Source organism: Neopelma chrysocephalum, unplaced genomic scaffold (genome assembly GCF_003984885.1).
Source record: "Neopelma chrysocephalum unplaced genomic scaffold, ASM398488v2 Primary Assembly neopelma1_60, whole genome shotgun sequence".
Lineage (NCBI taxonomy): Eukaryota > Metazoa > Chordata > Aves > Passeriformes > Pipridae > Neopelma > Neopelma chrysocephalum.
Window position 1 is genome coordinate 15,247,642 of NW_020897715.1, and position 26,906 is coordinate 15,274,547.

General features: G+C 47.1%; 1 protein-coding gene across 1 annotated transcript; it reads right to left on the reverse strand.

Moving 5' to 3' along the window:
• Window positions 1–946: 946 nt before the first annotated feature.
• Window positions 947–26,322, reverse strand: HGD (homogentisate 1,2-dioxygenase). The gene is made up of 14 exons (XM_027681246.1): window positions 26,144–26,322; window positions 20,777–20,848; window positions 17,801–17,889; window positions 15,968–16,073; window positions 12,612–12,671; window positions 12,046–12,137; window positions 11,341–11,375; window positions 10,101–10,180; window positions 9,872–9,971; window positions 7,421–7,545; window positions 6,731–6,835; window positions 5,462–5,588; window positions 1,922–2,103; window positions 947–1,315 (listed from the first exon to the last, which is right to left on the reverse strand). The coding sequence occupies exons 1-14, from the start codon at window positions 26,156–26,158 to the stop codon at window positions 1,184–1,186; spliced, it is 1,320 nt and encodes a 439-aa protein (XP_027537047.1). The 5' UTR covers window positions 26,159–26,322; the 3' UTR covers window positions 947–1,183.
• Window positions 26,323–26,906: the final 584 nt, after the last annotated feature.

Below are 26,906 nucleotides of genomic sequence, written 5' to 3' on the forward strand. Positions count from 1 at the left end.
ATATGTCTGTACAAGAGAAATTCAAGCCTGCTGGTCACCGCATGATAATTTAAGTCCCAAACAGAAAACAAGCTTTTTCCCTCTGCACGTGAAACATTCAAACCTCATTTATCTCTGAATCAGTCTGATTAAATCAGCTTGTCTGGCAAATTGATTCTCCCGAATGTCCTTTTCTGAATTGGTTATTTTAGAGTAAACATCTCCGTGTAGATTTTTTAATGTAATACTTTGCTCAAAGCTGATGCTTTTTTTCCCCCAAGGATCTGGTGCAGATCCAAAACTGATGATGGATGTAGCTGACTGAAATTACGTGTTGCAGTTCTACATTTCCTTCTTTTTTGGAAAATTGTTTGTCTTGAGAAATAAGAAACATAGATTCTGGTGGCACCAAGCTTAGAAACCTTCATGTGGGTATGTGGTAAAGTAGAGACCCGAAGTGTGAGGTGTCTGAGCTGTCCTCCTGGTTCCCACCCTATTTGGGGCTTTTTTTTCTGTCTCCACCAATGCAATGCTGCAAATTAGCACTGAGCTAGGGAGAGGATTTGTCAAGTGCTGACAAACAATTCAATGTTGAAGGATGGCCAGGGTGTGGAACAGAAATTTTCCCTTGTCAGTGAAGTGCTTTGGATTCTCCAGCCTTTTTTCATTTGTGGTCTACTTTTCTGACAATCAAGTCTTTCCTTTGGCAACCCTCCACAGATGAGCAGGTTGAAGTGTTCTGCTCTAATAGGGGGCTTAGGTCTGATAGAGCCTTCGGCTCTGTAAAGCTCTTCCCATATAGACAGCATGAAATGCTTTGTCAATCCCTAGCTTCTCCCTGTGAAAGACATATGGGGTTGTATTTTCTAAAAACCCTCTGAACAAGAGCTGACTGTCACCTTGTGTCCACACAAGGTGCAGCTTTCACTCCAACTACGTGTGGTGAGAGACACGCAAGTACTTCAGCTTCAGTGTGTCACCAGGAAAGCTTTAATTGGATACTTGAACATTAAGACTAATGGTGTTCTTTTACTGCATTTCCCAAGTTACACGGGGATGATAATTTTCGTGGTTTGGTGGCTGCTGGAAGTGTCATTCTGTGCTAGGGTACTCTGCATTGCCCGAGTTGACTGTGCAATCACACGTAGGTATGCTGGGTTTCCCTGCCTTCACTCACATGTTGCAAGCAGCAAGCACCTTCTCTTTACTTGCATTTAGGGTTGAAGTGGCTTTTCAGAGGTTCCCAGCACTTGTAGTAGTTTTTATCTAGGCGGTTGGAGGTCTGGAGGCCCCACTTGGTGACAGCAAGGCTGAGGGATGATTCGAACATGAAGGCCTGTTGGGAAGAGGGAAGGTAGGTTAAGGCAAGAGAGGGAGAGCTTAAATCCAGGCAAGGTGTCTGCTCTACCACAAACAAGTTTGTATGCATGGTCCAGCACTGCCAGGCTCTGTCTCCAACCTGATCAACCCAGGGGAAGAAAGATCTTATCTGGCATTGCAATGCTGGTATTAGTCACGTCTCAGGAGTGACTTTGGACTCCCTGCATGCCCAGACAAAGCCAGGTTCTTCCAAAAGCTCTAGTTCAAGGTCTGTTGATAATCATCATTAGATTTTAGGGGTAGAGACAGGAGGACAGTCAAGGGGTTTGCTTCTTTGTCCATAGGCTAAGACAAAAATTCAATTAATCAGTCTGAAAATTCCCAGCTTCCTGCACAGGCAACAATTTACATGGGCAGATGATCAAAGCCACTTGCCATCGTATGTCTCCAGGGGAGCTCCTGGGAGTTGAATGGTGCTGATCAGTAAGGGAGGTGAATGCTGCAGCACTTGGGTCCAAGTACTTTTCCAGCTTGCCAAAATGCTACAGTACTGGGCTGTAGTTTAAGAGTGGCACTATGCCAAGCTGTATTCAAAGTCTTACTAGCTCCTTTGGCTCCTTACCATGGTCCCGTCTGCAACCCTCTCAGGCTCCAGCTTGGCTTTGCTCGCCTTCTCAAAACAGTCAGCATCTGGCCCGTGAGGGGTCATCATGCTGTGCAAGCTGCCGCCTCCCGGCTGGAAGCCTTCCTCCTTTGCTTCATAGTGGCCTTTGATGAGCCCCATGAACTCACTCATGCAGTTCCCTGGAGGCAAAGAGAAGAGTTTGCAAAGAAGTGTGATTGGGAGGGATCACAGCTATGCTGTGAGCTCCTTGAAACCCATGAGTTTAGCTGGGCCAGGTTGAGGGTGGAGTGGAAGTTCCTTAGAAGGGTATCATGTGAGGGGACATCAGGGATTCTATAGGCAGTGCTTTTAAAGCTGTACAGGATTTTATTATCTGGATTCAGAAACAGAGCTCCTTAATGAAGGCTGTTCCTTCATTAGGAATCACCCTAATGAAGGTGGTTCCATCAATCCCCAAATGATTGATGCACAGGTAGACCTGTGTTTTTCTTACCACCTTAAGCTTTTTAAGTACTACACCTGCATATGGACTGCATGGTGTAACCTAATTTTACACACTTGGATTAGAGATCTTAAAGTGCAGGAAAGGAAGTTCTGTGTTACAAACACAAAATGCCTGCCTGGTGAGAGAACCTCATCTGCTGTCCCAGGTTATAAGCATGAAATTATTTTGTTTGATACTCTTCTACCACCTCCAGTGCAGCAGATGCTTGACTAGCTTATGCTTTTGATTCATGCAGTATCTACCTATCTTACTGCAGCCACTGTGTACCCAAAGGCAAGGAACCAGATTCTGCCCTTCCCTAAGGAAGGTCTTCTTTAAGAAGACCCTCTGAAACAAATGGAGTAATATACGTTAGTAACACTAATCTAAGTTAGTAACACTAACTTAGGTAAGGATGGCTATATCTAATAATTCAGCACTTACTGAGTTAGGCTCCCTGTAAGAAAAGTACTTTAACAGCTGCCTTCCCAAGCTTTCAGCTTTAGTAGACCTGATGTGACTAAACAATATGGCAGCTTTCTGCTTAGCAGTCAGTTTTTGCAAAACCAGGACACGCTTCTGTAGCTGTGTTATATATAGACCTTCTTAACCACTAGTTCTGTCTTTGTTAAGTACAATCCAGGGTCTGAAATGTTTAACAACAAAACTAATTTAGCTCAGAGCAGAGTTGGCCTATATATGTATGCAAACATTCATTAATTTTCATCCCAAGTTGTCAGTGTCTCATGTAAAACTGGATTGTTACAAGCTTTTCATTGAACCCACTCATGTACTGTGCTTGGCACATTTAGACTGCAGTACAGACCCTAGGAGCTGGATCATCAATGTGTCTGCAACAGGACTTTTAATATCTCTTAGGAAGAGTGGGCAGGTGAGTAGGAAACCAGGCTGGGACTTAAGAGATGAGCTGAGTCCAATTTCTTATTCTTTTGCAGGTTTCCTATGTGACCCCCAATGACTTACGTGTGCCTTTAATCCCTAACAGTAAAATAGTGCTGTCTTTACAAGCAGGCTGTTTTGAAGTTAAAATCCTTTAGTGGCCATTAGGTATTAGATCCCACCATCATGAGAATCACATAAGTGCTCCCTCAGACAAAGAAGTAGTATATGCCTGTGGTATATAAACTGCATCAGGCATTTTTCAATCTGTGTTCTAAAGTACACAGAGTAATTCACAGCCTTTGAAGATGTAAAGGTGGCCAAGAGAAGTCAGTATTTATAAGCTGTACAGCCACCTTTGCATGTGAAATTGTTATGGTGTATGGGGGAATATTTTTGGACCACCACTGCTGTACTTATACTTGGGGCAAAGCTAAGGCAAGACAAAAACCATGACTCTTGGGTGCACCAAAATTCTCTGAACACAGGCTTTCCACTGCACCTGAGAAGAGGAGGCTAGAGGGATTTCAGGCAAACAAAATAGGCCTCTTGTACAATATATGCAGAGGACAGTGTTCAGCAGCATTGAACTTGTTGAGCTAAATATTCCACTACCCTAGACTTGCTCAGTCCTGTTACAACTCTCTTCGTGGTACGAGATTCTCATCATGGCACTAAATTCAGAGGGAACTAAGATGTGCAGTGTCTTGATAACTGACTTATCACCATGTCTGCCTTACCCGCTCAAGGTCTTCCCCTCCATGGCTGGGATAGAGCAGACAACCAACCTGCTCATCGTGAATTTAGTGCTCAAGCCTGTGGCTAAGGTACTGCGGTCAAGTGAGTAGCTGTGGTAGCTGTCTGCATAAGTACTTTTGTACTCATCACAACGTGGACAAGAGAAGGAGAGTTATTTCAGCTGGTTTTAACACAGATAAAGCAAGGTTGAACAACTTCATATTTGTTATAGCTCACAATGCATCTGCATAAAGTTAGCACAGCTTTGCTGATGAGCAGCAACTTCATCATGGTTAACCAGCAGTGTGTCTCACCTCTTAGCATCTAATAAAAGTGACTTGGCACTATACCAGCCAGTCAGGAGACATGTTTCCATGTCACCCTCATTATTGCAAATGAAATCAGAATGACAGGACAGGACTTTGTGGGATTTACTAAGCTGGCTGCACAGGTGCGCCTACTGTGCTTCCAAGTGCCATTAATTCTGCCGGCCTCCAAGATGCTTGGAAGTAGTCTAAGTAGCAGGAGGAGCTGGCTGTTAAACTGTGGTTAGTAAGTGTGCAGAAAGCCTCGCAGCACTTCAAAGTGACCACAGTATGGCCACTTGATATCTCCTGAGATGGGGCCTCTCAGCTGTTGACAGGAGGGGTGCAGGATGGCCAAGCTTTGCCCCTCAGTCTCACAGAGCAGTGTGCCTCATCCCCAAAATGGAAGTTCCATGTGGGGAACTGGATTTCTAGCATCCATTCAATGCAACATGTTGCCATGCTCTGCCAAGAAGCAGCCAAGAAACTGCCAAAAAGAAACCTGCTCTGGTGATGGCAACCAAATCCCAAAAACATCAACCAATGCCCTGCCTGAGAAAGAGCCCTGTTCCTGATCACTGTCTTCTTAAAAGGCATCCATCACTGTGCAGGTGGTGATGAAGGGCTCAGGAGAACCAAGCCACTCCTTCGCTGTAGCTCTGATCTCACCACACAAGTGCCAGCTTTACATCCCTCTGTGCTTCTCACCACTTGTTACACAATATTTTCCTTTCCCCTGTTCTTTATCTATGTCCTCTAGCGAGATATTAAGCAATTCATGGCTGGATGACAGGACAATATCTGACACATTTGTACAATGCCAAGTTCAATATGCACCTGGTCTCTCTGGGACCCCCTCGAGTACAGACACATCCATCTATGCAGACACAATGAGCCCATTGCCTCTGAGTTTTCATGAGATGCTCTAAATAGGCACATCTTTGGATTTGTTAATTTTCCAGGGAGGACTGACTGACTGACTCCTAGAAGCTGACTAATTGAGCCAAGGGCAACAAATCAGACTGCTGCTTCCCTGCATATGCTCTCAAATAAATGGAGGCTTATTTTTTTTTCTGTAGTGCTGAGCTCAAGCACACTGAGCAGACGTACGGTGGTAGTATGGTGGACGGAAGGTGTTGTTAGCTACCCCCCATCGCGGGGGGAATATGACAAAGTCAGCGAGTGCCACTCCAGCACGGGTTGTCTTGGCTGTCAGGACAGTGAAGATAGAAGGATCCTGAAAAAAAAACCCAAAGCAAAAACCATGAAACAAAGCAGGGCTCAGAGCTGTCTACTCATGTCATCCAGGTGGTAAACATGACTGATTGCACCTCTCCCTTGCCGAAATACTTTTTCTACCTGCACCTGGCATTATAGATGAGATCTGGGGCCCCGTGGGACAGCACCCAGCATCTCAATCCCATGCTGAATATGGGGGACAAGAGATTGGACTGGATGGTTCTTCCTTTGAGTGCTGGAGATCCTTCCCCATCCTGGCCATGATGCCCTCATAGCTGGAGGCCCAGATGCAGGGAGTGAACAGCCCTGCAAGATAAGGTACTGCAATTCCAGGAGCAGTCTCCAGCACTTCTCCTACCACAAAACCACACCTTTTCCTTAGACGGTTACAGGGGACAGGACCAGTCTGCTGGAGACATTTAGCCTCATGGCCCTGTTAGTTTACCAATAGGGAGAAGAAATTTTGGCTCGTGGAAGTCTCTAGTCCAGTAAAGTGATTTTCTGGGATTTGATCCCAAACCCATCCTTCTCCTGGCAGGTTTTTCTGGAGTTTAAACAATACTGTCTGTTAGTTTTCTCCCTAGAAATGCTCCAATCTCCTTGCACACCCACTTGTATTGCTGTGGGCACCTCTCCCACTGGGCTGGTTTCCTTTTTAGAAGGCCTGCTCACATTAGTTTTGGCTTTAGTTATTTTCCATAAGATCTAGAAATTATTACAATGAAAGCTGCCAGCTCTTCAAATTAATTTCTGTGCTGGACTCAGAGGAACCGGGGAAGGAGTCTGTCCAATTGCAAGAAATAAATCAAGGCAAGAATTTGAAGCAACAGCCTTTTTGCTGAGTTGCACGGTGTATGTTGGCTTCAATATTCATCCCTCCTCCAGGGCACAAAAATTCTATGCTAAGTTGTATAGAGCTGTTTAAGAAGCTGATCAACCTCCAGTTATGTCTTTGTACCACAAGTCTTGCTCTACAAGAGCTTGCTTTGGGCTCAGGGAAAGCAGCACAGGAGATCTCACACTGTTTCTTAGAGCACAACATATTTTTTAAGAGGCGCTGAGCCCTTGGAACTCAGGATGGGTTTGGATGGTGTGGTAGCCACAAAGTAATGCTTTGCCTTGCCCAGCTCCAGAACTTACCGCATGATCAAAAGCAACAGCATTAATGACCATGAATTTTTCCAGATGGTATTTGTACGGAGTGTAGTTCCCATGCCAAGCTACAACATTGAAGGGGGAGAAATCCTACCAAAGCAAAGAGACAGACAGAGGGTTACCACACACAGACTTCCAACATGCTGCACATATGCAGGGCGCTGCTCTTTCCCAAATGAAAAATGGGTTTAGTGCCGATGAGAGGTACACTGGCAGCCCTTTAGGCACAGCTCGACATTGTGAGGATGGAGTTTTCCTCAGCATTTCCACTTGGTGAGTCTTGGCCCTCCCTCTGAGGTTTGATCTCAGAGGGTTTCTGAGTGCCCAGGCAGTGTTTGGACAAGGCAAGCTGCAACACTGGCTCTCTGCTAAGAAAATTTTGGCTTTTCACATCCCCAGCTCCTCTTTTCTTCTCTGCCACTATGAATGTATGGAAACAGTGAGGCAAAGAACATCACCGGGTCTTTGGGCAACCAAGTCTTCACTAACACTTTTTCCCCAGACTGAGGAGCCTCAGGTGGGAAGATGAATGACACAAGAAGACAAGGGATCAGTTCTATTCCGTAAAGCCCAGAAGGACCTCCTGAGACTACATCCATGCTACTCAGCTGCATATCCCAGGCCATGCACTGGCACTGTGTTTCAGTATTACATGTTGTCCCAGGGCATCCTCACCTGCTGGGCTGCAAACAGCTTGCCCTGGTATTTGCTGATCACCGTGTAGCCCCCCGGCACTTGGCGGTCCTCATACCACGCGACGGGCACCAAGAAGTCACGTGGGTTGGCCAGGCCATTGGCTCCTGGAAAGAAGGAGAGATGCCAGAACTCTTTGAGCAACCGGGTAGCGAAGTGAGAGACTGTGGTACAATTTCCTGGCTTTGTGGGTGCCCTTCTGCATTGTGAATGACCTTACTGCTTCTTGGCCCACCACAAAACCTGAAATAGTCATATACTTCTTGTGCTTCTATGAGTAGGTAATTGCAATACATCCTAGCGTTTAAATCCCTTTTGTGACTAAGACAGGTCTGCCCTAGTTGCCTTATGAATAAGATTAGTACATTATCCTCATTTAAACGCATGTAACAACTAGGAATTAAGTGAAAAACAGAGGGTGAATTGCTCTCTGTTCGTGGACATCCTGCTGATTGGATGCTTAGCCATGCAAAAATTATGAGCCATGTTGTGAGGGGGCCAAATACATTTCTGAATACTTACAAAATGAGTAATAAAATAGTGATACCTACCGACTCTGGGTGTACTGGGGGATTGCTTAGTGTGAGGAGTGCATTTTCAAAGTGCAAAACACCATATGGATACTGTAGCATTCTTCTTCCTCTCGTTAGTATTATTGTTATAAAGTGGTTTTGAATTTCTTGGATAAAAATGCAGACATTACTACCTGCTGCTAAGGTTTAACAGTCATTGCTTTTCTCCAGCTGTCACTTTTTTCAAGTGAAAAGTGAAGTTAAAATAAAGTAAGAGTGAAATACAAGGGATTTTGGTCTCTGAGGGGAAGGCAGGTAGGTGGTGAGAAGAGGAGCTCTTATAATTACCACCTCCTGAAAAGGTTTACAGGCAAGTGCACTTTTTTTCTTTTCTCCAGAAAGTAAACCTTATAATAGATTCCTACCTTCTGGAGACCAAAAAAAAATCCCATCAAAGCCAGTCCAACTGTGTCTGAAAAACTAGCTAATGGGAAAACTTGTTACAAACAGGCTGGGGCAACCATAATCGAATGGAGCAGGCACAGAGCACAATAAGTGGGTGAAGGCAGAAATCTGCAGCTGAAAGGCAAGCTGTGGAAAAATCACTGTAGGCTCCATGTGGAAAAGGTGTGCCCAGCATGTCATGCAGAAGAGATGCTCAAATGAGGTCCCATTAAACAGCTGCAGCTTAGGTCGGTTCTCTATTGCAAAAATGACCAGCTTCTGTTTCACCACAGCCTTGAGATGTTTGCAAATGCCCCCTGAATGCAGATGTGTCACGCCAAGCTTGTTACTGATTGGTAACACCTACTTTACTTGAAGTCTTTTAGATCACACTGAGAGTTATGAAACAAGGTCAGTCAAGTGGGGAAAAAAATCCTAATCCAACCTAAAATGAAAAACAACCAACCCCAAAATACCTGTCTGAAAGTGAAGAACTATTGGAACTGGTTTTGTAGTTATTTTAGCTGTTACAAGAGCAGTTTCACTTCCTTTCACTGAGACAATCTTAGTAGCAGTAACCAGGAGGCGTTTTTCTCAGCAAGATAAATTTGGAGGCAAGTACTCCAGGGACAAGGAAGGTGACATAACCTGAGTTGAGCACTGCCAGAAAGCTGGCCGGGAAATCACAACGTGGGTGTTGGGGCTTCAGATGCTGTGCCCCCTCACAGTATCTTTGGCATGGCAGCAAGAGGCTGTGCCTTCAAGATATGTGACAATGCACAGAGCAGGAGGCAGCTGACAGAGAGGATCTGTGATTTATGAGAGCTAGACCTGCACTCAGTGAAAGCAGATCGGCCCTGGCAGCACAACACTGAGATGTGAATGTGTTGCTGATCTGAGTCCTCTGCTGCTCATTTTATTGCTTTCTAATTCTCCAAGGGGAGCAGCTTCTGGCATCAATGCACTCTAGAATTCCAAGCTGCCTCTGTTAAAAGAGGGGGGGGAGGAAAGACCCACTTGATTAAATCTTAAGTAGGGCTTCAAAAATATCTGTTGCCTCTGAAATCTACCTTTCTTTTTACCACATAAATTCTCTCCTATTACTCCAGTTGATGCCTTGTCTGTAAGTAAGAGGCATCAGTGGTGATGACCTTTTGAGTTTCTTTCGGTAGGAACAGGTTCTGAGACAGCAGATGGGGACACACAGACCAGAAGGGAAAAGAGAAAGTAGATAAAGGGGTAGGATATAAATGGACCCTTTGGTGCCAGCAGAATCTTGGGACAACTAGGCTGTCACATTTTTTTCAGGATATGCTTGCTTTGCTGGGGACTAATAGTGCTGGGTTAGAAACCATCCTTGTGAAGGAGCATATGCATGGGAGGATGTTATTACATAGGATATAAAAGGATGGATTTGGGCTTGCAATTCATGCCTGTCCCTGTGAAATTCACTGTAGGTCTAACAGGAGATTGTTACCGATGGGTCCCAGGTCAGGCAGCTCAAAATGTGCCCCATACACCTCCAGGATGTAGCCTCTGGTCTCTCCAAACACCTCCACACTGAAACGCATTCCTTGCTGGAAAACAAAGGAAGACACTAGGATCCTCCCAGGACTTTGCTGACAAACCACAAGCAGCTGAGTGCAGGAGTTGGCTTGCTCCAACGTCTGGCTCTGAGCCACAGGCAAGGCACCGTCAGCCCTTACCTGGATGACACAGATTTCGTTGGGCTCCACTAGCATCTTCCCAAACTCGGTTGTGATGAGCAGTTTTCCTTGCTGGGGCACTGTGGAAACAAAATACAGGCAGAGGAGCTGAAGTAACGAAGTGATTGGCACCTTCTCTGTCCCTGCCAGAGCACCAGGCTCCAAGGAAGAGCAATGGACTCTTTCTGACAGAACTACACAATGGGTCCAGGCTCCCATGCAGAGCTTTGCAGCTGAGATGCCTGCACTGGAGCGAAAGCTTCCAGACCAGCCCCATCATCCCCACAGCACAGAAGGTGGGCCATCACCTTGTGGCCCTTTGATGTGAGGTTTACACCACAGTCTAAATAAACTGGACTTGATATATTTGGGGTCACACCTGTCTGTCTCATGATCTTCACATAAAACAGTGCAGACACCCATCCTTGTCATGGCTGTGGCAGTGTGAGATGTCTGGGAATAACTTTTTCCTGAGGGTAGAAACAATGCTTTGCTAACATCCACATTATTTTCTATGACTGTCCTGGCACAGAAGAGCTCAAATTTTGACTTGAAAAACTAGCAGATTTACAAAACCTTCCCTGGCACTTCTACTTCACGGTAGTGAGGGAAGTAAGCAAGAACAATTTAATAGCTGTCTGATGGGAGAAATGTTCCTGTTGGTGACCTGAAGGCATTCCTGTCCCTTGGTCAAGAAAGATACAAGCAAATATCTGACTTCTGATACCGCTCTGAATATTTTTCAGAATGTACGGATTTTATGTGCCAATCTCCACGCTCATCGTGGTAGTCTGGTTGCCTGAGGCTGGCAGAGTGCAGGAGCTAAGCTGCTGTGCCAAATACTCTTGGGCTGAAGCAACAAAGGCATCTAACTGTAAGCTGTTTAGAAATCCTGAGGTTTATGTTTTCCAGAAAACCTCTGCCTGTGGCATGTCTAATACCAGTCTGGGGAGCATTGGGAAATGATCCCTGAGCACTGTGCCAAGGAAGCTGGGTCACTGCTCAAAAAGTTAAGGTCTGTCTCAGAGGTGAAATCTCTGAGCTGCACAGGAGCAGTGCAACTTGCCCAATAGCCCAGCTGCTGCCAGACCACCAAATTTTCATGGAATGAGGGTGAAACCAACCCTCTCCTCCAAATCTTGGATGTAGGGCCCAAGATTCTGGAAGAACAAAGAGGCAGGCAGGTGGCAACCGAGGTAGAACCAAGTGAGGGAAAGAAAAGGTCAAAACATCAACTCACCAATCAGGAAGTCACCATCCGAATTATAAAGGCATCTAAAGAAAAAGGCAAACAGGAAGGTCAAGGTGGTGTAAGCCCCAGGCATTTGTGCACACCACGGCCACAGCTGGGGAGTTTTGAGCTGGGAGACTGACATGGCAGAGATCTCCCTTTGGCCCCAGAAATGGTATTTGCAGGTCAGCGAATGCAACATACTGTCTGGTGCGAAGGAAGCAGGGAGGTTTAACGTGCCTGGCCTGGAAGCAGGACATCCTCCAACCTCTGCCATGTCCCTGTCTTCATGGCCATGGGCACATCAGTCATTGTAAACTGAGGAGTGGGGCTGATTTCCCCCATGAGCTGCTGCAAGGAGCAGTAATGCCTGTCAGAAGCTGCATGTGTGTTGAACTCTGAGGAGCAGCTCCAGTCCCTGGGTCAAGAGCACCTGGATCCAATACATCTCCTCTTGATGCACCACCATGTCCCACTCCCAGCTTCTCTTGGTGGCTCCCCACCCCCTACCCCAGTGCTTGCCCATAGAGCACAACCTTCTTCACAAACACCTGCTACAGACACTGTGAGCACCTTTGCCTGTGTACAGAGGAACACAGGGATATAGAGACAGTGATGCTGGAAGCAGGTGGACTCAAGCATGGTGGCAGCAGACCTACACGTGCACGCAGCCAGCCTGGAGCAGCCCGAGCCCCCAGTGCAGCAGCCACTGACCTGTCAATCATGGAGGTGTTGCAGACAAAAATATGGACGGCGATGCCATTGCGTCCTCTGGGCTCACCGGCACCACACAAGGTGTACAGTCCCTGCAGGCAAACCCAAAGCATCAGGAGTGAGCAGCAGGCAGGAGAGCAGGAGCAGCCCCCTTTCCTCCCCTCATCCCACCCTTTTGTTGGGGCTCATCCTTTCTCTCCGCTTCCCATACTGCTACCAGCCTTTCTGTGTATGGACTTTTGTCAAATATGTTGGCTTTTCTTTAATATATTAAGGATTTCTTAAAACCCATGTAAGCTGATGTTTTCCAGCCAGGGATCTGGGGAGAGCTGGAGACTGGGGCTTTTTTTTTTTTTTTTTTGAGGGTTCCTTGAAAGGATGTGAAGAAAATTGTCCACTCTCAGTTGCTTGAAATCCATGCTCCTCTCCCTTCCCACGAGTGTTCTGTTCCCAGCAGTTTCAAAACCACCACTATTATCTCAATGCTGAGCATCTCAGGTGTCCTGCTACCCCCTGAGGGGGAACAGAGATGGAGGATGCCCAGACGCCCTGGTTCCCCAACTTACGCTCACAAAGTCGATCTTATTGTGAGGGGCTTTTGGAATCTCAAAAGGTTTCCATCGCAGCTAGATTGCAGCAAACAAAAAACAAGAAAGAGATGCCAGTGATCATAACACAAATGGTGGTAATTCAAAAGAAAGTAGACCCTTGTCCTCCCCCTGCTTCCCCACCCTCTGCTAGCTGAGGTAGCTCTCTTTCCTCTTTGCCTTGATAATCTGGTTTACAGATGGTCTGATTTTTTTGAATTTTTTGATTTATGGAGTTCTTTTAATTTTTAATCATAATTTTGTAAAATAGTTGGCAGGCCAGTGGAGTCCCAAAGTTAAAAAAAAAAGTCCTGTTTAAAAGCTGTGTCTCTCTCTATTACTAACAACACCATTGAGAGCAAAGAAATTTAGATGAGCTGGTTTTTCACAGCCAAATTGTCATGGTCCTGTGCTCCACTCCACTCTGGATGATTCATTCCCTCCATGACCCAAGCATAACATTCCTGTTTGCTCCACCTCATTTTCCCCACATCAGAAGCAGAAATAACTCTACCTGCGTGAGGGAGAGCCATGAGCAGCACTAATTACTTTTTGCAAAACCTGTTGAGATCCTCTGGCAGAAGGTGCCAGAGGAGTCCAAAGTATTTATTGCTGCTACTGTAATATTAAGGGTCTTTGCAGCTCTTGGGAATGAGGTGCTGTAGCTGAGAGCCCCTCACTGAGGAGTCAGTGCAGACTAACTCAAACACCTCAAATTAGGAGGATGTTGATGTGGCCAGATGCCAGATATAACCCCTGCATTGATATGCTTGACCCCAGATGAAAGTACCTGTGACTCTGGGCAACCTCAAGAATACTTTTTTGCTTTTATCTACCCAATGTGGTCTCTCTTATCATGTTTTTAGGCTGGTGCCCTGAGAAAACAGTTTATAGTACTCTCTGTCTGTGCCTGCTGCTCCAAAAAATTATGGACTATGCTGAATTTCAGCTAAATTTGAAAGGGATTCCCCCAAGCCTCATGGAAGTTTTCCAAACCCGAGTCAAAATGTAGGTGCCCAGGCAACCTTTCAGGCTCTCCTGGAAAGCCAGCCTTGGGACAAAACAGGCAACTGCACCCAGTGAGAGAATCTGATGGTAAAGCTGAGTGAAGCAGGGGCCCATCCCTAATTAATAAGTTGCACCCCAGGCCTGGCCCTGCAGCTTGGCCCTCTCTGCTCTGCTCTCCAACCCTGCTGCAGCAGCTCTGGGTCACCTGGGTTGGATCCATCCCTCATCCCCTCCTCCCCCCATCCCATTCACCGCCGGGTAGAGGCACTTTTTCCTCCTCAGGAGACCCTGGCGGCTTCGTGCCAGTGCCTGCTCAGGGTCACACTGCAGGGGGTGCTGGGTGGAGGGGAAGAAGCTGCTGGAGAAGCTGCATATTTCTCGATGGTGATAAATACACCCACTAGAAGATCAGATCAGATGTGACCCTTGCGAGGTATTGGCACCTCACACATGTTAATGAGGTGCTGAGCCACAGGTTTTACTTTCAGTGGTGTTTAGTCCCTTTCCTCTCAAGGGCTTTCCACCTGCAAAGCCACAAGCTCTGTGTGCCACTTGTCCGGTGCATCTCTGCTCCATTTGCGTTTTAGAGAGGCAAGAAGAAAAGAATTAATGTCTTGAGCCAGAAGAACGACCAAGACAGACAGCAGCCAGCACCAGTCAGCACCAGCTGCTTGGGGAAGCTTTTAATGTTGTTTCTCTGTTCTATGACTTGTGATGCTCCTGAGATACAGCACCTCTGTGCTTACTATTACTTTATGGGTTTTATCTCCCAATCTCTCTTCGAACCCACCTGCATCCTCTGGCAAGAAGTTCCACAGTTTATGCTCTTTTTTTGACTGTGACATTTGTTATTGGTATTTGTTTTTTCCCTGCCTCTCAATCATAGCTTCCCTAGGTCGTCTCTGTTCCAGGCTGGAGAGCTTTCTTCTGTTTCAGCATTTCTTGCACAGATGCCACCCCATATATTTTCATCACTATTGTCCCCTTTTCAGTTTTGATCTCTGTGTCTTTTTTAATTCTGCCATTGTCCTAGGGTGATGTATTTTTTCCCATTGACTTCAATGGGCTTTGCATAAGGTGCCTCCATATGGCCATCTTTTCAGATGGATGACAATTGGGAAAGCTCCTTAAGTAAGCTGGGTGAGACATAAAGCACTGCAGGGAAGAGTAGATCTTGTCCAACAAACAGAACCTTGTCTCTGGCTCTGCTTCAGAGTGGATGAGAAGGAAAGCAGGAAGGTGGCTCCCACTTACTGCTAGGAAATAACTCCTCTGAGTTTGGTGGTTGCCATTGAAAGTGGTGAGGGAGAGAGTGAGCAGAAGCTTTGTTGCTGTTCCCTTAGGTAAAAAATGTACTACATGTAAATGGCTTGAGATGCTTGAGAGCTGGGCAACTTGGAATTACTGTAATCATAAATAACCGTAATGGTAGATGCGGGCTGTGAAGGGGTATCCAGGATGGATGAGGTGGTAACAGAAATCATTGGAGCTTCATCTGTGAAGGAGCACCAAACACATGTAAATATGAGCCTGTCACTGCTCCTTGGTCAATGGCTGGAAAACATATTCCAGCAGATCTGGGGAAGTATTTAGACAAATGGCGAGGCTGCTGGGAGGCTGGAAATTACCTAATGATGATGCATCAAAGGGCAAAACCTGAGATGAGTGAAAACCAATGACCATGAGATGATGCTGAGAGGAGAACAGCGGGAAAAGATTAGCAAACCCAAATGTTCTGGGGCTGGCAGGGAAGAAATCATGATTAAAGATGATGGCAAGGCTGTAACAGAGGAAGATAAATGCCATGCCTCTGTGCGACTCTCCAGAATGAAGCTTGATTTCCCATGAGGGCTGCAGAGAAATGGGCTGGCAGCCAGTAGCCTCTCCAAAAGCACAGGGAGGGAGAGGATGGATAGCAGAGGCATGCTGCTGCTCTGCTGGCTGGGCTAGGGCACGATGAGCTTTTGATGGGGGACACTGAAGCAGAAGAAAATGCAGACTGAGAGGTGGCCAATAGGAACCCCGAAGGGAGATTCCAGGTGGCACAGATCAAACCCTATGACACTGCAGACATGCTGGGAAGCAGCACAAGGATCCAGTGAGGTGGGAAGTAACAAGCATCGCACCGCGGGCTGTCCTTCCTTGGGTGACTCATAGGTGAGGAACAGTGAAGAGGTGGCAGTCAAGACCCTGCTCCTGTGTTGGCCAGACCCCCCGATCCCAAGGCTTCCCTCAGACCTCTTGCAGCTCAGTGCCTTTGTGCTTCTGGTGAGTTTAATATCTGACTATCCTCCTGGCAGGGCCAGGGCTCCTTCCAGCATGGTTACCTGGTTGGGGTCAGGCTCAATTTCATCCCAGTCATTTGTCAAGTGTCCGTCCTCAAGAGGTTTGAAGGGTTTGTGGCATACTGAAGGAAGGATTCGATACAGCCAGCTACAAAGAAGGAAAACATCTGGATTAGCCTGAGGAAGAGGTTAAACCCTCTGGGTGGCTGCTGGCTGATAGAGCTCTTAAAATAACATTTACATTGGTGGCAACTGGAACAAAAGATGTATTAAATATCAATAATATTAATATTAAAATTAATATTAAACATCAAACACCAGCTCACAGCCAGAGATTTCCAGAGAGATGGCTTTTATTATTGGCTCTAAATATGAACCTATCCTACTATACATAGGTAAATATCTATATGTGTATTTACATATAATTACATATGTCTATATTTACACACATATGCATATAAAAAATAAAGCTTTTTCTGTAGCTGAAATACAACAATCTCTCAGTTGGAAAAAAAGTCTGTTTAAACACAGCTATAAAGCAGCTCGACAAGACAGGGATGAGCACAGTATCTAACTGAAAGAACAGAGGGGCTCGGTGAAGACAGAAGGTCACAGCCTGTATCTGAATTTGGATGGATTATTAAGAGTAGCATCCTATGCCTGGCTGGTCATGCCCATAGGGCAGCTGGCAAGCCCATGCAGCGAAGACCAGATATTTATATGATGCTTCTTGCCGCTATAGGAGGTCACCCATGCCTCTGTCACTGCCTGGGGCCATCACTCTCCCTCCTGGCTGCCTGCTGTGCCTGTGGCTGTGTCCCCTGTGGCCGTGCCCCCTGTGGCCCCTGCCGCTCCAGCAGCCATGGCCAGCATCTGCATGCCATGCAGGGGTGCAGCCGTGCCCAAAGCTGGGCTTTTAATCAGGCGAGAGAGCAGAGGCAATCAGGAAAAAGCCTGAGCTAGGCAGGTCTGCCAGTACCTTTGATGTGTTAACAGTGGTGATTACAGTTTGGGTGGGTGGGAGAGAGGAAGAGGGAGCTCTCCCTTGAGAGCTGGAAAAATTCCATCAAGGACATCTTCCTGCGGCAAACAATGATTCATCCCTTTCCCACACCCACTGAGAGCTGGCACCAGCCTGGAGAGCAGAGGCATCTCAGATGATGCATTTGCTTTTCATTTGAATGAACAACAAAAGGGACAGAAAAGCCACAGTGGGAGAAGCAAAATGAGAACCCATCTTCTGCAATCTGGTCATGGTCAGAGCATGACAACCAGGACAGAGCTCTGGGAAGTTTGCTGCTGGCTGGAACAAGCTGTTCCCAGCACTTCTGAGGTGTTAAACTGCATGCTGGGTGCCTGGCACTGGTCTGAGCTCCTGGGCAGCCCCAAAATGGGAACAGCCTGAACTAGCAGCTCACTGGTCCCAGTCATGGTGCAGGAACATCCCTTAGAAGGAGAGTCCTGCTCACAGGCTTGGTTTTGACACTGTCTATCAGGTGCTTACCAGTGCCAGTCACAGGGTGACGTTTCTGTAGCATCAGGGCTGAAATCCCGAGGTTTTTTCACACAACACACACAACCTGCTGGGGACCATCTGGCCCCTGTGAACATCCTTTCCTTCCCTCACCTCGCTCAGAAAACCATCCCGGCTGGTCCTTTCTCAGCATTTTCTCAACTTGCTTGCCCCACCAAAGCCTTTCCTCTCCCTCTCCCAGGATTTTCTATCCTTGCCCCTCTCCCAGTGCATAGCAGAGGATTTTTACCAGCATGGCCTTGCAGAAAGCACTGGTGGCATTGAGGCAGCCTTTCCATTGCTCCCCAATGCTCACCCCAACTGCCCCACACCACCCACCCGCTGCCAGGGGGTCACGGTACCTTCGCTTGTTGGTGGGCCGGGGGCAGGTGAAGGCAGAGCCTGAGAGCTGTTCAGCATATAGACCATATGGGCAGACTTGAGGGTTATTCTGAATGGGAGGAGAAGGAAAAATAGGAGTGAGAAGCAGTAGCATGGGATTTGGCTCTGAAGCGTCCAGCAGAGCACTGCAACAGGTACCTGGCACCCCAATGCCATGGGGTGGTGTGTTCTCCTAAGGCTGTGCTTCAGTCCCAGTAGCTGTATCTTGCTCCTGTGATCCTGGATGCCATGCAGATACCATCCAGACCCCAAACCCCATTCCTACATGTTACAAAAGTTCCCCAAGGAGTTGGCGTAGCCATTGAGGCAGCAATATAGGGTAAGCTGCAAAGGGCAGTGCTTGGCAGGATCAGCAATGGGAGCGTCAGGGAAAAGAAAATCATTCCCAGTGCTTATAGACTGCGAAGCAGACCACTTTCATGCACAAATTTTTTTGAGACCAAGTGCTCATGGGAGTTGCCCCAGAGCATCATGACTGGCTTGCTTCCCAGAGGGCTGATAAAGGCTCACAGCAGCTGAACGCACTGAACCTTCTGCCCCTTCTCCTCCTGCCCTCTGCCCAAGGAACTGGTGCCCAGAGCAGTTTTGATGTCGTGCTGCTTCTTCCTGGCAATGCTGCTTGCTGCCCAAAAGCATTGAGTGACCTGTGTAGGAGCTTTTGCTTTTCCACAGGGTTTCTGCACAGTAAGAGTCTTCGTCTGGAGTACAAAGGGGGCACTTTCCCCTTTGCAGAGGTGTCGGTACAACTAGCACAGGTTTAGCAGCCCTTAAGAGTTCATAACTGAAGGACAGATTCCTCCTTTTCAGAGAGCAGAAACTAAACATTTTGATCTAAGTAGGCCAGCATCTATTTTTTTGAGATCGGCAAGAAGCAAAGGCATCCAAGAACTGCAGGAAATGCCCCAGTGGGGACAGCCATACACCATTTGCTATCCAATCTTCCTCCTGCAAGATCTAGTACAGCATCCTGTCATCCTGCTGCAGCTGAGCGGGTCAGCCATCCATACAGTATCAAACACTGCCCTAACAGGTGGGCAGAAGGAAGAAGTAGAGTTCTCATAATGTGTGTAACTTCCAGCCCTCAAACTCTGTCTTGTCAGCATGGGTATACAGGGAAGCAGGGGGATCAATAGCCCTTGGAATTTTTATCTTAGCCAGCACTACTGTAGATGCCAGTTTTATAAATACTGCATAGGAGAAAGAATCCACCCCGAGACTGAAGATTTTTTTTGTCGAGCTCATTTTCACATTTTTCTATTAACTCTTTTGACACTGAGTCCAGACTGGCCAGATGAGAGCACCTCAGCCAGGAGCTGGAGGGGTCTGCCTCTGGAAAGTGGTGCTACTCTGGAAAACCTGGTGGACCACATTCACCACAGCCGTTCAGATCATTCACCACACACCTGTTCAGACCAGTAGCCACCACTATCGATCTTCCAGTTTTATGATGCCTCTTTCTTACATTTTTTTCCAGCCAGCCTCAGAAGCAAGACACTGAGCCAGCCAAACCATCAGTCTGATCCAGCACAGTGGTTTGTCTTTCTTGTGAGCACATCATAGGCTGCCATGCAGACCTGGGGGACATGTATATGCACTTAATGTGTCATTGTGTTTTATGTTAGTATCCACGCTGGCAAACAATGTACACAACATCAGAACTGGGGAGATCCAGAGAACTCAGGAAAAGCAAAGGCTGAAGCTTCCCGTTGGCCTCTTTGCACAGAGGGTGCACCAAGTGATTGACTGAGCATTAATCCATAGAATCATAGAATTATAGAATGGTCTGGGTTGAAAGGGACCTTCAAGATCATCTAGTTCCAACACCCTGCCATGGGCAGGGACATCTTCCACTAAGCCAGGTTGTCTAAAGCCCCATCCAACCTGACATTGAACACTTCCAGGAATGGGGCATTCACAACTTCTCTGGACAACCTTCTCCAGTGTCTCAACAATCTCATAGTGAAGAATTTCTAAATATCTAAACCTACTCTCTTTTAGTTTGAAGCCATTCCCCCTTGTCCTATCACTACATGCCCTTGTAAAAAGTCCCTCTCCAGCTTTCCTGCAGGCCACCTTTAGGTACTGGAAGGTGTTAAAAGGTCTCCCTGGAGCCTTCTATTCTCCAGATCGAACTACCCCAACTCTCTCAGCCTGTCTTCATAGAAGAGGTGCTGCCATTCAAGTCCAAGCATTTACAGGAGATCCAAGGGAAGCCACAAGCAGCCTTAAAATGTGTGCTGGTGTGAAAGAGACTAGCACAAGGGAGATGAGAGAGCTTTAATTCTTCAGGATTTCGTTTTTGCCTCTGCAGACCAAGGGGCTACCACCACATGGGTCACGATTCCTTTCTTTAAAACAGAATGACCCAACATAATTTATTTTCATCAAACATGTTCAGAAGTGACCTTTAAGAATGAATCTGTCAGTTTGTTACTACAGGCCTTCATGTCCCTTCCCTACAAAAAAGCTGCTCTCTGGCCAAAGGCTTGGATGTCAGCTTCATCAAACCTGATTCCTACAGAGATTGAAAAAGCTGCCTCTCCTGCATGAGCATGTCTCTCTGCCAAGCTTCAGGCTTCTGCTTTGGTTTATTCCAGAGCCAGTGGCTTCCTTCTTGGTGTGGCTGAGCCACTAGTATTGCAGAATCCTTTAGGAAAAAACCCTACTGTTGAGCAGAGGTAATGTAGGCAAGTCCTAACCCCCAAGGTGAAACTTGGAAGCTCACAAGTAACTTAAAAATAGAAAGTATGAATGGAAATCTTTAATTCTGATTTTTTCCAGTGTCTTATTATTCCAGTCTTGCATAAAGAAGGTTACTGGTGATTTTTGTGGTGGCAGAGAGAAAGGAAACACTTTAAGATGAAAAGAAGTCCAGGGAACAGATATTCACTCTATTCCATGTCATTTTGATAAATCACTTTAAAAAAGCTCAGTACCTGTCCCTCTGGCAAAGCTCCTGGACAGCGTGGATCCTCAGAAACATGTTCATTTCCAAATCCTGACAAGTACTGTAAAATAAACCACACAGCTCATCAGCATTTTGAAAACACAAGCAAAACTCCAAGCAACCCATCCATTACTTTCCCATGCATTTTTCCAGGCTCTTTGTATGCATTAAGACTTTCTCAAGCGATCTGCTTGCATATCACCACAGACCATTTTCTCAGTTCCTGGGTTTGCTTCATTAGCTAACCATGTGGTGGGCTGGGAAGCACAGACAGGATTTGCTCTCCTGCTAAGTCTGCATGTCTATTTTGACTGCATTCTGCACCATGAAGGTACTTGAGAAACAACACAAATATTGCACATACAGTCAGACTCAAGAACAACAGAGTGATGGATAGGAAGAACTGCGCACCAACATTATGGATGTGTACTAGCACCATTCAAGTTCAGTCTGACTTTGCTTGAGTCATGGATGTTCCAAAATCTGCAGACAGCCTAGCAAATTTGTTCACTGAGTCCTGATTCTCGCAAAATAAAACTGGGAGTTGTTTGGTTGACATGTCTTGTGGTAGATACATCCCCATGTTCATCAAGGAGAGGGTCAGGACATAGATGGGATGAGGGAGGGAGGAAAGGAAACACAGCCAAGTTAAACTGTCACTGATTTGCCCTAAATAACCATTGTCCAGTTGGGCATGAACCGTCCACCATGGTAGTGAGTAAGAATTAATCCATTACTGGGTGATAATCTGATTCTCTAGGGCAATGAATACCCGAGAGACCCATGGATGGAACAGACCTGCATGTCCTCCCATGCCTGCCCTGCCTACAGCTACCGTGGTCTGAGTGTGGCCAAAAGCCACAGGACATGGTGGATGTGGCTCCCAGATTTGCAGCACTGGGAAAAGCCCCACAGCAAGCCTGAGCCACACAAAGGAAGCAGGAATAACAGAGACCTTAGTTTTGCACTGTCAGAAATGTAAATACAGTCCCTTCAGATCCTATAGAAAGGCACGAAGCAGCACTTTTGAACTCTGCATGAACGCAGAGGTGTTTTGGTAGCAATCAACGGTACAGCCCCGTGACCTGGGAAGAGAGTTAAATATTAATGCTCCCCTCTAAGTACTGCAAGAGTAGCCAGGCATCAACCTTCGTACAGCAGTGCCGGGACGGCAAAACCCAGGAGCCCTTGACTGACACACCCTCGCTGTGAAGGGGCCGCTGCAGTGCTGCTGTGCCCCGGTAGCTGCCTGCGGGCTCCTGCACCGAGCAACCCTGGCAAGGGGCAGGACTCTCCCTCAGTGCGGTGTGACACCTCGGGAGGCACAGGTCTGAGTCAAAGGCGGAGGGACAAAGCCCCTAGACCTGGTGGGGTTTTGTTGTTGTTGTTGTTGTTTTTTGTTTGTTTCTTGTGTTTGTTTTTGTTTTTTAATATTATACAGCCCCTGGATTATTCCCCCCAGGAGTGTTCAGCCTTGGGCAATTTGCAGTCCCCTTACAATTTTCCAAATGTAGCAGACACTAAGAGAGCAAGCTTGAAACCTCCTGAGAAACAATGTGTTTTCCCCAGGCCCCTTTCAGCGACCTGTAAGAAAAGGTCATTCCCAGGGGAGCCAGGCTGGCTGTAAGCCCTGCTCAGCCTGAACCTGAAAACATCCTGGTTTCCATCGATTCAAGGAGGATATTTCTCTCCGTCTTGCAAATGAACATACATCGCTAGGAGCTGCTCTCTGCTGCGTTCTGCTAGAAGCATATTGATATGCAAAGCAGCAGGTCACCTAAGCAGCCTTGGCAAATGTATTGTACTGGAGCATTTTTTCCCTCTTCCCCCCCCCCCCCCCTTGCTTCTTTTAAACGGAAATGCAGCAATATCTGATGGGACTGCAGCAGTTCCAGAATTAACTGAGACCTCTACACTGCATACTCCTCTACCAGTAACATAAAGGTGGTCTGGGCATTTGCCTTCAGGGTAGCCTTGGTGAAAAGGGGAGGAAAGGGGGAAGAGGAGGAGGAAGAGGAGGAAGAGGAGAGAACACTGATTTTCTGGAGCCACAGCCAGCAAGGCCTGAAAGGTTCTACCATTAGCACAGCAAGGAGAAGTTTAATGCAGCGTGCAGGCTGCTTTCTGAGCATCACCTACAAAAGGCTCGACTTAAAGCTGATGGAGAGCTGGGACAGGACAGTCTGTGTGGTTCCTTGATGGGTTTGTGCATCCGGCAAGCATCATGTGCTCCTTGGCAACTGCTGGGGTGAGGGGGAAAGGAGGCACAGAGATTTTGCTGTGACAAATCCATTCCCTGTCCTTCAGGCTAAAAAGCTGGTGACCTGCACATCCGGCTTGACCATCCACATTCCCAAAAGTCCATTTGCTTCTGCTTGCTGGGCCAGGGGAAGGAAAGAAAATCAACTCAGCAGCAAGCATTTTGTTACAGTAGCTGCTCTGAGCCCGCGTTGGTGCTGCACAGCACCTTGCCTGAGGCAGCAATGCAGGAAACAGCTTCCCACTGGGCTGAATGGAGAGCTGCTGCCTTCCTCAGCTGCACATCACCGGGGCTGCAGAGGGTGGCATCACCCTACTGCCTTGAGAGTGGCGGCAGAAGCTGCTGCATCATTGTTTGGTCAAATCAATTCTTTCTTGCCAAGAAAAAGAATAAAATTCTCAGGTACCTGCATCGAAAGCTGAAAAAAAGACATTGGCAGAACTGCAGCTGCAGGAGGGAAGATGTCTTGCTGATGATTTATCACCCTGAGTGTGGCTCCAGGGCTTTGCCTAGAGGTTTGGTGTGGCTTTTCTCGTTCCCTCAGCTTTATTTTGTCTTTCCCTGTGGCAGACCTCAGAGAGGCTTCTCTCCTCTACGTGCTTATAGGGGTTGGTGTCAAATATTACTTGGGCTGCAAAAAGAGTTGCGCAGCTCCCTGCGAGCATCAGAGTCATCATGCTCCAGGGCTCTGGAGCACCATGCAGTAGCCCTGCTGATGCAAGTTGATCAGGAACAGCAGTGAAAAGGCCAGACACATCATGGCCCTTCTCCCTACTGACCCTCTGAGCCCACGTCCTCCCTCTCAGTTTGTGTTGCACATGGTGCCCCCAAGCCAAGGGAAATGACCCCTTGCACCAGCACCTGCACCAGAGCATCCTTCCTGGGTGAAAAATATCTGGAAAGATAGAAACCAAACCTTCTCCATAAAGTGGCACCATGACTGTAGTCCAAAGAGACATCCCTCTAGGTCTCTGCCTGGCCTCCAGAGTTCCTAGCTATGTTCTAGATATCTCCAGATTGGGTAGGTTCATGGACACTATTGTGGTAATTGGGCAGGTGGTTTCTCTGTTAGAAAAAAGGTTCCCTGTGGCTCTTTGTTTTCACTTCTGGTTTTAATTACTGTTGTTATTTTGTTCAAGATCCTGTAGATTTTTATGCCAACAGGGCCTTAGGAATTCATCTGACTCCACTTTGGTTTTTGTTGTATAGTTTTTCAATAAAATGAGAGAGATAAAAGCCCAGCACAGCATAAAAAATTCAGCAAAGCTCATTGATTGGAATAACCAGGATGCAAAGCAAAGTGCTCGCAGTGGGTGTCATGCTCTGACCTATAAACCATAACCTTTTGTTCACCAGATTAGACAGCAGGCATGAGAAAAAGGCATTTGAAGTCTGAACACATGGTCAGCAAAATAATTAAGACCCTTCTTCAAACACTGCATAATATATTTCTCAATCAGCTCCTGCTGCAGGATACAGGAAAACAATATTTGTCTCTTGACAAGAGATGTATCAGCTCAGTCCAGTCAAAACCAGAGTGTTTAACACAAACATGCAGAAACAGAGACATGAGCATTTGCGGCAAAGCAGGTCTTACCCTCTGTGTGGGTCTCCACAGCCTCTTTGCAGCCTAAAACCAAAGCACACAAATCGGAGCTCTGCCCTGGTGCTGCAAGGGCCAATATCCCCAGCTGAAGATGCCATTTCCCCTGACATTTCAATGACTCTCTGCTCTAAAAGTGCTTGAGATGGTCTAGGGACAGACCCTTCCTGAAGGGACCTGCTCAGCTCCAAGGTGGGACATAGAACTTGGTGGATGATGGAAGAGAGGGATGGGTGACAGGAGGAGTGGAGAGGAAGGATAAGGCAACAGTTTTTGAGGAAAGATGCCAAGAGAAGGCAGTGTGAGGAGACGTGATGACAGAGGACAGACACATATGATGTCTCAGAGAGGATTTGCTGGCAAAGCAGCCTGTTCCCATGGCCAGCTCTGGGCAAACCCGCGCTCAGCCTGCAGCCACAGTCACACCGGCCAACAGGGTGTTAGGGGCTGCTAGGAATGAGCCAAAGAGGGACATGGAAGACACTGTCACAGCTGTGACATAAGCCATGACTGTTCCCTCATCTGGAACAGTACAGGGTCAAGGCTGCCCTGCTGCTGAAAGAGGATGGCAACAACAGGGAGGTGTTTGGACAGGCAAGGAAGGGGCATGGCGAAATCCTGTATGAGGAGACAGGACTCTTCAGAGATGAATAAGACGACCTGTAAGACCACCATGTGAGATAATCAGCATCACAGAAGGTGGTGAAGGAGCACATACATGTATCCCAGGCATATTCAGGGCTAGGAAAAGGCTTAGTAACAGTCACAGCTCTGAAGCCTGGGGAGAAATCTGGTGATCCTGCACAAGCTCTTGAGACCCACCATGTCCTGGGGTGAGGTCTTGCCACTCCTGCCTGCTGCAGCGTTACTTGTGCACCTTGATGGCGCCAGGGTGGCTTGTCCCCCACAACAACAGTGAGATGCTGATGAGATTCAGGGTTGAAAGTCTCATATTCCTACTCATGAGCCACAAGCCCACCATGTCACATCCTTCTCCCAAAACACCCCCCTGCTCTGGCAAATGGTGGAAGGGAAGGCTCCTGCCAGCTGCCCTGCTGGGGCTCGGAGAGGAGGGCATGGCCAGAGCCTCATTGTGCCAGGGTGTCCTGCAAGGGGTACTAAGAAATTGCCCTGAATGGAGTCACTGCCCTGGGCTGCTGGGGAAGATGGTTGTCAGGGTTGCCAGCCAGATTTCATAGGCTGAGGGGGAAACACCCCCCTGGCACCAGGTTGGGAGGAGGGGTGTGCATGGAGGGTGGAGGAAGGACAACTCCCACCACGAAGAGGTCCTGTGCTGGGACAGCCTGATGAAGAATGATTTCCAAAGGGGGTGAAGAGGGGGAGAAACACAGCAAAATATTTTACCCGAAGAAAGCTTTAAAAACACACCTTGACCCACAAAAGAGGGGCACAATACAATGAAACAGACTCCAAAAAAATAGTGTGAGCAGAGACGGGGTGTCCACAGCCAGCACAGACACCCAACCCCTTACCTGCAAGCCCGTCATCCTCCTCCTGATTGTCCTCCTCTTGGAGCAGACACAAACCCCAAGCAGGTATCCGGCCGAAGCAGCCTGCCAAGCAAAGCCTGCTCGCTGGTCAACTGAGCTTGGCTGGAGGCAGGCTGACAGTGCTGGAAGTGAGAAAGTCCAAGGGAATTTTCAACCTGTTTGCTCAACCTGGTGTCTATTTAACCAAACACCAGCCCTTCTCTGCAGAACCAACCTCAAGATCGATTTGAAGATAATAAAGGGGCAGGGGGCAGAGGGACTGGGTTTCCTCATCACTCCTGTTCCCCATAAATGTTAAAAAAGGGGTCGTAGGCAGTTCCCACACATGGGGAGGGGGAAAGGATAAGGTATTTAGAACAAGGTATTTAGAAATGTTTCATAACCTTCTTTCATATATTATACCTCTAGCAATTTTCATTTACAGTGCTGTAAATGTGTAACAAATATTTACTTATTTTTTCTGACCTGTGTTACAATGGGGATAGAAAGGATCACATCCCCATCCTTGTGAAGGTAGTATTATTTGTGAAACATTGTGTGGCAACATTACACAGCGTTTTGGGGCCAAAAGTATGGGAAGATTTTGTATTCCTGTGATTAGAGTTAGTGAGGGGAACTTAAAAATTCTGAAATACTAATATTTTTCAAGAAAGCTGTTGCCAAGGAAGGAGCAGCAGTAAGCATTTAGCTACAGAATACTAATGAAAGTAGCTCTGCATATCCAGAAGTTGCAGAAAGAAGGAAA